Source organism: Anopheles cruzii, chromosome 3 (assembly GCF_943734635.1).
Source record: "Anopheles cruzii chromosome 3, idAnoCruzAS_RS32_06, whole genome shotgun sequence".
Classification (NCBI taxonomy): domain Eukaryota; kingdom Metazoa; phylum Arthropoda; class Insecta; order Diptera; family Culicidae; genus Anopheles; species Anopheles cruzii.
The window spans coordinates 53,823,839-53,835,609 of record NC_069145.1 but is presented as its reverse complement, the minus strand read 5'-3'; the positions used below and the strand labels follow the sequence as shown (position 1 = coordinate 53,835,609).

General features: G+C 44.6%; 1 protein-coding gene across 1 annotated transcript; it reads left to right on the top strand.

Annotated features, from left to right (window-relative positions):
• Positions 1-744: 744 nt before the first annotated feature.
• LOC128271367 (unconventional myosin ID) lies at positions 745-11,602 on the top strand. The gene is made up of 8 exons (XM_053008857.1): positions 745-1,025; positions 6,350-6,652; positions 7,829-8,048; positions 8,131-8,356; positions 8,435-8,898; positions 8,972-10,366; positions 10,432-10,589; positions 10,661-11,602. The coding sequence occupies exons 1-8, from the start codon at positions 931-933 to the stop codon at positions 10,875-10,877; spliced, it is 3,078 nt and encodes a 1,025-aa protein (XP_052864817.1). The 5' UTR covers positions 745-930; the 3' UTR covers positions 10,878-11,602.
• Positions 11,603-11,771: the final 169 nt, after the last annotated feature.

Sequence of the window (11,771 nt, the reverse complement as noted above, 5' to 3'; positions counted from 1 at the left end):
GAGCGGTTCAGAAGAGTTGGGTGATGCTTGCGCAGAGAAAGTCACCTGTCAAAGTTCATTTCATATTCTACACTCCATTCAACAATCTGCTGTGGAATTCCATAGCCTCCGTGTTTGGGTGTGTGTGTGTGTGTATGTGCGCTTCTGGGGTTTGCAAGTGTGTGTGTCCATTTGTGTGCGTTAACCGCGCACACGCCGGGTTTGTTTTCTTTTCGATCCAGCCGTCAGAGAGGTTGTTGTTGGTGTTATTATCCTGGCCGTTCGACGAGTGGCGTCCGCGGAATATTTCCCTTGAACCGCGAGCCGATGACATTTCGCTCGCGTGGAAGGATTGAAGTCGATTAGCGCCGTTCACATAATCCACCGACGGCAAGCGGAAGCCTTGACCGGTTCTTAAATGGTCCGATCGATGGCCGCAAGACGCGCCTTCTCGCTGGACTAATGGTCAGTTTGGTTGCGCTGGCGACTTGTTACATTTCATCAGGTTTGTCGGTGTAAGTGATGAGTTGGACCACGGTGGTCACTTCTTTGTTGCCTGTCGTTGGTCGTCGTACTTCATTGTCGCTGTGGAACCGCGAATCGGTGCCATCGCTGGTGCGTGGATAGCAGCATTAATTAGCATTCGGTATTCATTAACCCTATACATATTTCTGTGTCGTGTGGCGTTGTGCTTCTGCAATCGAATGTACATTTCACAATTCACTTCCAAAAAATAGGTGCGGTTGTTGGCGGTGTGTTGTGATTTTGTGAAAGTGTCATCTGCAATAGAATGAACTGATTTCCCGCCCGGAAATCGTATTGTTTGTACTGATCGTCAGTTACTCGGTTGCAGCGGTACAGTCCCAAATTGTCCGGTGCAGTAGAACGGAAAAGTGTAAAAAATACCCAAAGTGAATCTTGTCACTACCCGGAACCGCAACCCGTTCCAGGATGGCGCACCATCAAGGGCAGGAGGTTGGCGTACAAGACTTTGTCCTGCTGGACTCAGTCACGAAGGAGAACTTTATGGACAACCTGCAACGAAGGTAACGTACTGATAAGGGATGGCAAGGGTTCGTTTGTTAGTATTTTTGTTGCTGTAAGTAGCTGGAGTGCTCCGCACTGCTAACGAGCGTTGCGTCTATTGATTGACCCCAATGTATACTATTTAACCCTTAAAAAAACATTTCCCGCTCTACGAGGACCTATTACAAGCTTTGCTGTACTGTGAGTGAACTAAAGGACCAGCTCGAATAAAATGATGATGTACTAGGCTGCTCATTAAATTTGGAGCCTCGACAAGAAAGAGCGCTGCTACGAGCCTGATTTTTTTTGTGATATTGGTACACTCTTCAAATGAACGTATGTGAAGTTTCATTTCAATCAGTCACTTAATTTTTTTTTTACAACCCATTTAGTATCGACATGTCACAGTATTTTTTACGATGGAAAAAATAAAGTATGTGCAGTGAATTAATTTTTATTTTTGGAAGGTTTAAAAGCCAAGAAAAATTATGAACGAATGTTGAAAGTGTATAAGGACTCTTCACCTTTAATTAGGGGGTTAAAAGAGGGTTTTCTGAGTTTAAACATGGTCGTAGTAGCCTTTAAGACAAACCATGTCAAACACGTGAAAAAAAGACACAACACCTCAAATCGTAGAAAAAATACAGGATATCGTTTTCGAAAATCGTCGAACCACTGAATGAGATTTACTATAAGGCCTAGCCATCTCATTGAGCAGTAGAACCAGTATTTTGACTGAAGTTTTGGGTTCTTAAAAGCTGTTTGCAAAATGGGTGCCGCATTCGCTAAAAATGGAACAATGCACCCAGTGCAACAAATGGCAAAAATCCATGAATTAAAGTTCAAATTGTTGGAGTATCCACTCTATTCACCAGATTTGGCCCCTAGCGACTTCCATCTGTTTTCAAACCTAAAAAAATCCTGCGCGGAAAGCGGTTTTCATCAAATAATGACGTCATAGCAGCTCTAAGGAATACTGTGACGTGACAAAAATACTGTCAATACTAAAAGGCTTGTAAAAAAAAAGTAAGTGACCGATTGAAATGAAACTTTCCATACGTTCATTTGGATAGTGTACCAATATGACAAAAAAATTAGACTCGTAGCAGTTATCGTATCGTAGCCCTCTGTTATCGAGGCTCCGAATTTAATGAGCAGCCTAGTATACGTATAGTACATTGTTTCCTATTTAAATTTTACGCTACGCTTTTTGTTCCATAAAGTTTACTATCTTTCCCATGTTCTTTTTATATTTGGTTGTTCAGTGTGTCACCGTTCTGCTTGGTATGATTAATCAGCCAGTTCCATTTGCGTGCATAAATTCGTTTAAACGTTGTTAGTCATCAACAGTGGAACTTAGCGATCACGTCATCGCTAGAGCTCGCGGCGTGAAACGAGTCACACGATGCAAATTTGACTCATATTATAGCAGCGTGAACACGGCTGGGAACTGTATTTTTTGCCATGAATCTGCTCTGAACATTTTGCAAAATGTAACGATTTACATCGTCCAGTCCAGTCGACAGCATTATCAATTGATTCGTTGCCACATCGCCCGTTGTGATAAGAAACACTCGTTCTTATCGGCCCGGGGGCTGAAGTTTGTGAAATAGATTGATTCAGCCGTGAACAACGATTTCTCACAAGCAATGCGCCGGAGTCGAACAAATGATCTAAGAGACCGTCTCGGCAATCAAGCCACCAGCTGCTGCCGGAACCTTCGTGGCCCCGTTTTTTTTTGGAACGCTGCTGTGTATGCTGCTGCATCTGATTAGTCATCCAGACACACCAGATGCTTCGGGCGGTCTTGCCAACCGGCCAACCTTAATTTGGATAGTAAAATACCTTTTTCCTTTCCTTCGAAACCACAAACGGGGGGCGTCGGGTGTGAGAATCCCAAGTATGCCCGGGTTGTGCCCGGGTAAGAGGGCGCCTCGTGGTAGAGTCAACAAAGCTCGGTACAACACCTGACCAACGGTACCATCGCCGAGCACATTGAAGCACGTTTAGCGTTTACTTTACCATCCCAAAAAAAAAAAATTAATTAACGAAGGAATTCGCGAAGACGTGCAGTCGTTCAAGAGGTGTTTACTCTTCTGGCCCTGTTAACCAACACTGGCACCTAGCGATTACTCTTTATCGGTTTGCCGTTATCGTGCCCCTGCTAAGTGAACCACAGGTTGGTGTTTTAAAGTGGGTGAAACTTCGCACCGTTTGCTAGCTGTGATTTCCTGGCTCTCCAGGTGGCCAGGTTGTTCCGGTGTTGGTCATAGTGAGGCATGAAATAAAGTAAAACTAAAGCAAATCCTTTACGAATTTCCAAACCGATCATGAATCCCGAAATCTCCAAATCAATGTCCATCTATGAGGCTATGTTGAGGACACCCTTCGGATGGTGTCACCGAAAACGAAGGAAAATCTTATCTCTCTCTACTCACGAAGGGTGGAGCACGATGAGGCAATTGTTCGATACGAGATATTGACTGTCGGCAGTGTGTTTTAATGCTCCAGGGCTTTATGATTGATGGCACACATCACGAGCCACGGTAAACAGCGTCTACGATTTAAAACGCACTGTTGCCTGCCGTCGGTCGGACTGTCCAAGGGCAGCAGCGTGCGAGGCTTCGGGGGGCCATAATGATCATGATGATGATGATGTCAGTGCCGAGTCGTAAGACTGTGGATTGGCACCAGTCTGAAGGATGACGGAGTGCCGAGCAGGACCGAAGACGCCGTAAGGCCGTTGCGTTACGCTCAAAGTAGTTTTGAGCGTTCGTTGTATGTTGCCGTGGGTGACAGACTATACGAATGGTCATGACGGCCCCACTGGACACTGCTTGGGAATGTTGTGTAAATAAATTTACTAATTACAACCAATTTTATCTTAACTTTTTGTCGTCGCTATGTTGCTGTATGTTGTTATAGTGTGGCTCAGCTAACCGTTTTTGAATTATGCTCCATTTGCAAATGTATCACACGCATTGTTGCTGGTGTTGAAATTGATATTAGGTGTACAAAAAGGTCCCTTTGCACAGATAAAATTGTATTGAAAAATGGCATTTCGAGATACGAATGTTTAATATGTAAGTGACTGACAATCTTGTTTCATTTCGTTCTAATTTTTCTATCTGATCGATCAATCATTGAATAGTCTATGTATTTTGGCAATTTGTCGGGCCAGAGAGTCATGCCAATAATCAATAGAAAGGCAATAGTTTGATAATCAACCATGTGATAGGTAAGAAACATAAAAAGTGGAAAAAGGGCCGTCATTATTCACTATTCACTATTCTCTTAAAAACAAGCAACTAATCTAAACCTCCATTCCCTCGTAGTAAGTAAGTTTAAACCTTGATGTAATAAAATGTTACCGATGCACATAAATGTTGTATAGATTTAGATTTAAAATATTCAAGCATTGGTTTTGGTAATGATTTGTGCTTTTCATTCCTATGTGTTTTGTACAAAGATATTCGTAGCGTTTTCGTGAATCGAATAAATCCTTTTTCACTGTTTTTATGTTACAATGAAAGCAAAGAAAATAATCTAAATCTTCAGAGTGCAGATTGACATCGCCTTTGACATTCATGTCACAAAACCGGTCAAGACATTAGCCTATAACTTGAAGAGCGTTCTTATTGCTCTCAACAGTTGTCATGTCAGTTTAAGAATGTTACTTTTTTGGGCCTATAGGGATAGGGGTAGGAAATAAGATTCCATTTTGTTCCCACAGGTATTTCTCAAGCCGAGTGCTAAGGACGGTCTTCATTAGGAAGGGTTAAGTTCCACTTCGTATGAGAGCCGGACATATCGTTAGTGGGGCTTATGGATGTTTCTGTGACGAATAGATGCGATTTATCGCTTCAGGTCACATTTTTGTAATGTAAATTTGTTAGTTATCGTTACAATTTTTATTGTTTACTTTTTACTGTAAATAACTGAAAGTATTTAATAAAACTCCAGAGCTCTTTCCGACAGCGGTAGTGAGGGTGAAACAGTTAGCCAATTGTGTTCATTGTTTAATGTTTTATTTTCAGAGTTGAAAAATCGCTTTTTTCAACTTTTTTTATCACACTATAAAGCAACTACACAGGAGCTTCAAAGCCTGGGCAATCGGGGCTTTTACGATGGGTAATGTGAAACATTTTTGATGCATTTGAATTTTATTAAAAATCGATACAAAATGTTCCATTACTCCCGAGAATTCCATTTCAGCAACTACCAATTTTAAAAGCTTACAAACAAGGCATACATACTGAATGATAAAACCAGCATCATACAAATACGTTAATTTAACACGAAACGTTTGATTGCATATTTTTGGAAGGAAAAAATTTATTAATTTGATGTTAATTCATGCGTTTCTACCCGATAAAAATGTTGTGGCACATCATTTTAATGATGTGTGAATTCTTAAAATTGCGCTTTCTTTGTCGTCAGATATAACAAATGCCTTTGTCAATTAAACGAATCATTACCACCAACCAACACCACCGATTGGCGGTTCCCTGTGGAGGTGTCGTTGGTTTACGGATAAGCGGTTTGTTTGATCCTACTTATTATCGCATTTGTTGTTTTCATCCATTGAATTCATTTTTAAAATTCTGTTTCTGATAGTCAGCGAAATTCCGAGCGCACAGTGTTCCTGCTGATAGTATTGTGAAGATTTTCAAACTGTTCATACCTTCGTCGGTTCGGGTTGTTTTCCCCACAGGAGATTATTTGGGTTTCATAACTGATTATATTCAATAAATACATTTGCTTCAGACTTAAACGCGTTCAACATTGCCACCATTAGTCGGAGATGATTGAGCTATTCGAACAACTCATTAATGTACATGATGTATATCCGGTTTATAAATATTGAAAGAAATTTTTGACATGCTCTGGTGTAACTTGTAACCCTACGAAATTGATAGGCGGTCATCGGTACGCGGTTGGTATCGCTACCAAAATTACACAACATCGCCACCGTGAGGTAACACTAATGCTACCGCCAGCACACCGGAACACAGCCGCGGCCGGGTGTTTGTAAATTTTAATTAACATCAACGGACGTATCATCTTTCTGCTTTCATAAGACATAATTGTTGACAATTTAGCGAAAGTGTGAAGAGGATCGCGAAATGAGAGGCATTGACCATTAGAGGCAAGATAGATAGAGCCGGCAAACGGATAAGGTGTGTACTGCACACCGTTTAAACCCCCTGATAATGACGTCATGACGGTTTGCCTACAGTCGAACCAGCGAGTTTTCAATTGTGCGCGCCGGCTTAGTGTGGCCCATGGGAAATTAGTGGCAGGCCCGTCTCACTGTGTTCTACTGTTCTACTTTCGTTCGCAGGTTTCAGGCTGGTAAAATCTACACCTACATCGGCGAAGTATGCATTTCGATGAATCCGTACCGCGAGATGAACATCTATGGTCCGGAGTACGTGAGCCGCTACAAAGGGCGGGAGTTGTTCGAGAATGCGCCACACATCTTCGCTATCGCGGATGCTGCTTATCGTGTGCTGAAGCAGCGCAACAGCGATACGTGCATCATGATTTCCGGCGAGTCCGGGGCCGGCAAGACGGAAGCTTCAAAGATCATCATGAAATACATCGCAGCCGTAACGAACCAAGGCAAACAGGGCGAGATAGAGCGGTAAGCATATTACATCAAGCGAACCACATCCTTCAGGTTTGTTAAGCCCTCCGAAACCCCCACAAGGACCGACAAGGACCACGACTTGCCTCAAGATTTGGTGAAAAAAGAAGTCTCTAGTCCCAGGGAGCGCTTTTAATTATCGTTAGAATGTTCAGTTCGTTAAATGTAACCAATGATGGGCGATAAAGAAAGAAAGTTGCTTGACTCGACGGCGGAAAAAGCATAAATCGCACATTTCTGATGTTCTGATGGTGCGTTGGTAGGAGTTACTGTAATGAACCGGATTTACGCAATGCTGCGAATCACACCAAAAGCGTCTCTGTGTTATTCGGTTTTGTCCGGAGCTTTTTAATCAATGAAAAATCAAGCTCTTTTGCCTAATTAAAAATAATATTAACTATGAAACGGCCACCGCTGGATGAAAAGGTGTGACGGTTCAGTGTGAAATGTAAATGTTACATCGGGCTTCAGTTTACAGTTTACATCGAGCTTCATTAACGACTACATCCGGTGGTTAAAAGTCGACCAAACGTTGCATTCAATACATTTATGAAACCAATCGCATTCGAATGTGTCGTGCATTGCAACGAAATGAAACATTTGACACGAATGACTGCTTTTATTATAATTATTTGCTTTGCTTGAGCCTAATTAAAAGTAATATTGACTACGAATCGACAACCGCAGGTGAATGACACGATATGGCGGCCCGGTTCGGAATGTACAAGTTTAAAACAATTTACATCGAGCTTCATTCACGACTCCATCCGGTGATTAAAAATTGGCCAAACGATGTATTGCAACGAAACGGTAAATTTAACATAAATGATTGGTTTCATTATAATTTAGCAAGTCAATTGAGTCCTGGAAAATGTTTCGATGAAGGCCTTTTGGTAAGGTACCACTATTTTTGAATAGGTCAACGTTAGATTTCATCAAATGATTAATTTCTTTGAGTTTCGAACGGTTTCTTCAACTAGAAAAAATAATAACAATTTTATTGATATTATTACATTGATCTTACTTCGGAGGAAAGCAAATCAATTCGATAATGTACACCCGACCGCTAGTTTTGGACATTCGGCATCTGATGGCAAACGATGAGAACTGTTTATCTCAACAGAACACGAGCGAAATCATTCATTCCCAATCCTTCGCTTGAAATCTTTGCAGAGTCAAGAATGTGCTCATCAAAAGCAACGCTATTCTGGAATGTTTCGGCAACGCGAAAACGAATCGCAACGACAACAGCAGTCGCTTCGGCAAGTACATGGACATCGAGTTCGATTACAAAGGCGATCCGGTTGGCGGCATCATCACGAACTATTTGCTAGAGAAATCGCGTGTTATCCAGCAACAGAGCGGCGAACGGAATTTCCATTGTTTTTACCAGGTACTGTGGCCGTACTGTACCATTAGGCTGGAATCTATCTGACTGTTCTGGTTCACCGTTTGATCCTTTTTGTACATTGTAGTTGCTTCGTGGTGGTAGCAATGGCGAGTTGCAGCAGTTTGGTTTATCGCGCGACCCGGCATCGTATCATTACACCAACCAAGGCAGCACGGAAACGTTATCGGAGAAATCGGACTACCGAGCCACCACCGGCGGACTGCAGGCACTTGGATTCAGTAGCGAGGAGATCTCTATGGTGTGGCGCACGGTGGCAGCTATTTTGCACTTGGGAAACATCAACTTCCAATGTAATTGGCCCTTTCCCGAGTCTTTCCGTCCCAGGAGAATGAGAACATAATCTAACATCTCGGCGATTCTGTTTCCAGTGCAAAACGATCAGCTAGAGGTGGCCAATGGCCAAACGCTGAACAACGTGGCTCGGCTACTGCAGGTGACTGTCGAGGAAATGCGTACCTCGCTGACGGAACGTGTCATTGCGGCGAGGGGAGAAATCATGACGAAAGCCCACGACACGGTGCAGGCAGAGTTCGGGCGGGATGCGTTGGCGAAGGCGGTCTACGATCGGATGTTTAGCTGGATCATTCAGCGCATCAACAAGGCTATCCTGGTGCCCGGGAGCAACACTCACAAGCGCTACAACCGGGTTATCGGCGTGCTGGACATCTACGGGTTTGAGATTTTCGATCGGAACAGCTTCGAGCAGTTTTGCATTAACTATTGCAACGAAAAGCTACAGCAACTGTTTATCGAACTGGTACTCAAGCAGGAGCAGGAAGAATACAACCGAGAGGGAATCGAGTGGACGAACATCGAGTACTTTAACAATCAGGTGCGTGTTGTGCAGGCTTTTCGTGAGGCATTTCTGGGAAACGGCGCTAATCGAGATCCATACTTTTCCGCAGATTATTTGCGCACTGGTGGAGCAACCGGACAAGGGCGTAATAGCGATCATGAACGAAGCGTGCCTCAATGTGGGTAAAATTACCGACGAAATGCTGTTGGAGGACATGGACAAAAAGTTGTCGCATCATCCACACTACACCAGCCGGCAGCTGAAGCCGATGGATAAGGAACTGCGGCACCGTGAGGATTTCCGTATCACACACTACGCAGGGGACGTGATCTACTCGATCGGTGGATTCATCGAGAAGAACCGCGATACACTGTTCCAGGACTTTAAGCGCTTGCTGTACCGCTCGCAGGACCCCCTCATCAGCCAGATGTGGCCGGAGGGTGCGCAAGATATCGCCAAGACGACGAAACGTCCCTTGACTGCCGGTACACTGTTTCAGAAGTCGATGGCCGAGCTGGTTGCGACGCTACTGCGCAAAGAGCCACTGTACGTGCGGTGCGTCAAACCGAACGATATCAAGAGCCCAACGGTGTTCGATGACGTACGGGTCGAGCACCAGGTGCGCTATCTGGGGCTGCTCGAAAACGTCCGTGTCCGACGGGCAGGGTTCGTGCACCGGCAGCGGTATGATAAGTTTCTGCTGCGCTACAAGATGATTTCACAGTACACCTGGCCCAACTTTCGCGGCGGCAACGATCGGGACGGTGTGAAGGTGTTGATGAACGAGAAAAACTTCAGCCACGATGTACGGTTCGGGCGGACGAAGATCTTCATTCGTTCGCCCCAGACACTGTTTGCCCTCGAGCAGCAGCGAAACGACATGATGCCACACATTGTGACGCTTCTGCAAAAGCAGGTCCGTGGGTGGATCGCACGGCAGAAGTATCGACGGATGAAGGCCGCTCTCGTCATCATGCGCCATTACCGGAAGTACAAGCTGAAGAGCTACGTCCAAGATTTGGCTGTGCGATTCCGGAATGCGCGCACGTTACGAGACTACGGACGGGGAATACAGTGGCCACAGCCTCCGCTTGTCGGTCGGCAAGCGGAACGGCAGCTGCGAATGCTGTTCTCACGCTGGCGGGCGGCCATGATACTACGCAAGTATCCGCGCGACGAGTGGCCGCAGCTGCGTCTGCAAATCATCGCCGCCAGTGCGTTCCGCAAGCGGCGCAAATTCTGGGGTCACGATCGCAAGTGGCTCGGTAACTACCTTTCGATCGTGGCGGAAAACAGCAACTACTCGTCGTACAATGCGAGTGTGCGGAACATTAAAAACACCGATCACTTCGACACTATCGTGTTTTCAGCGTTTGTCAAAAAGTTCAACAAATGCAACAAATCTGCCGATCGGGCGATCATCGTCACCGACAGCAGCATTTACAAGCTCGATGGTCCGAAGAACAAGTTCCGCAACATGAAACGTACCGTCGCCATTAAAGAGGTAGGTCGCGGTTTCTCCGTGGAAGAACAAGGATTTTATGAGTATTTTTCTGTACTTTGGATCAGATTACCTCGATAAGTGTCAGCCCGGGGCGGGATCAGCTGGCAGTGTTTCACTCGCATCATAACAACGATCTTATCGTGGCGCTCCAAGGTGAACACCAACCGCTGAAGGAGGATCGTATTGGGGAGCTGGTGGCGCACGTCGTAAGGCGACATTTTGCGTGAGTGGCACGAGGTTCAACGTCCGCGTAAACGTGTAGTGATTGACGTTCGGGTTGTTTTATCTTCGCAGGCTCTGTCAGCAGGAACTTGCAGTAAATGTGGCACCTTCGTTTCCGCTGCGTCTGGGAAACAAATCGCGCTCGATGAACATTGAGGCAGCCGTCGGTCAAGAGATGGCAGAATTCACTTATGCGGGCACCTTCATCGTCTACAAGGTGCCGCCGGCCTACGCTAGCCCGCTGGAATCAGGGGAAGTGGCGCCGAACACGTTACCACGACGCTACTAATTAGGGAGTATCGAAGGGGGGAGGATAAAGCAGAAACGCAAGTGCCATTCTGGAGTAGGTGAAAGCCGCTTTCCAACGTCGAAATGGTTCATGGATTTCAGCTACCGGTGCCGGTTGCCTACGACCTTCCGTATGGCGAAGCGGACGATCGAGAGTGGCGGCTGTGCACTCAGCAACAACTATATGTGATAAAGGAACAGTACTTTTGTGAGTATTCTCACGCCAATTTGCATACGCGCGCGCCATCGTCGTCGTGGTGCAACCTTTGCAGTATCGTCATTTGTTTCCTTTCCTTGTTGTTTAGTTTAGCCTTTCTTTTTATAGCTTTTTGCTACTGGTAGGGTGGTGTTTTTGGTAGTGCTGAAAATTTTAGTTTTTTGTTTTCTGTTCGTTTTTCCTGCATTTGATTCCAATAAGTTTGCAGGGCGACTGCAGGTACTTTTTCAGCGAATTGCAATAGACCGAAGGTGCCTTTTTTACAACAGAGTTTTTCACAGAAAAAGAGTAAAAAGTAGTGGCCAAAAACTAAACTTCTGCAGAAAGAACTGTCCCTTTTCAAAGCGATAGGCAATGCAATAAATAAGTACTTGAGGATTAGGAGACGCGCGGTTAGTTTTGGGGGTAACGAAACGAAAGTTTTTCTACGATTTATGGCAAATAACGTACAATCACTAATGTATGTGTACACTGTATTTTACCCGGAAAATAAACCATTTTATTTAAATCGCTTACAAGACGTCGCAGTTTGCTACTAGCAAACGGCGCATTTGTTAATATGGTGAGTAAAAAAGTATTGTTTCGTGATTATTAAATGGTGTTGGCAACAAAAAAGTAACCCAATGCACAGTTTCATATTCATTTCATTTCCGTGACTTACGACTACAAGGTAATTTA

What these genes read in the sequence shown, in the direction of transcription:
- LOC128271367 (XM_053008857.1), top strand. Translation starts at nt 931, where the DNA reads ATGGCGCACCATCAAGGGCAGGAGGTTGGCGTACAAGACTTTGTCCTG. An exon ending in AAACAGGGCGAGATAGAGCG is followed by an intron (nt 6,653 to 7,828) that starts GTAAGCATATTA and finishes AAATCTTTGCAG; the next exon opens with AGTCAAGAATGTGCTCATCA. An exon ending in GTCGTAAGGCGACATTTTGC is followed by an intron (nt 10,590 to 10,660) that starts GTGAGTGGCACG and finishes TTATCTTCGCAG; the next exon opens with GCTCTGTCAGCAGGAACTTG.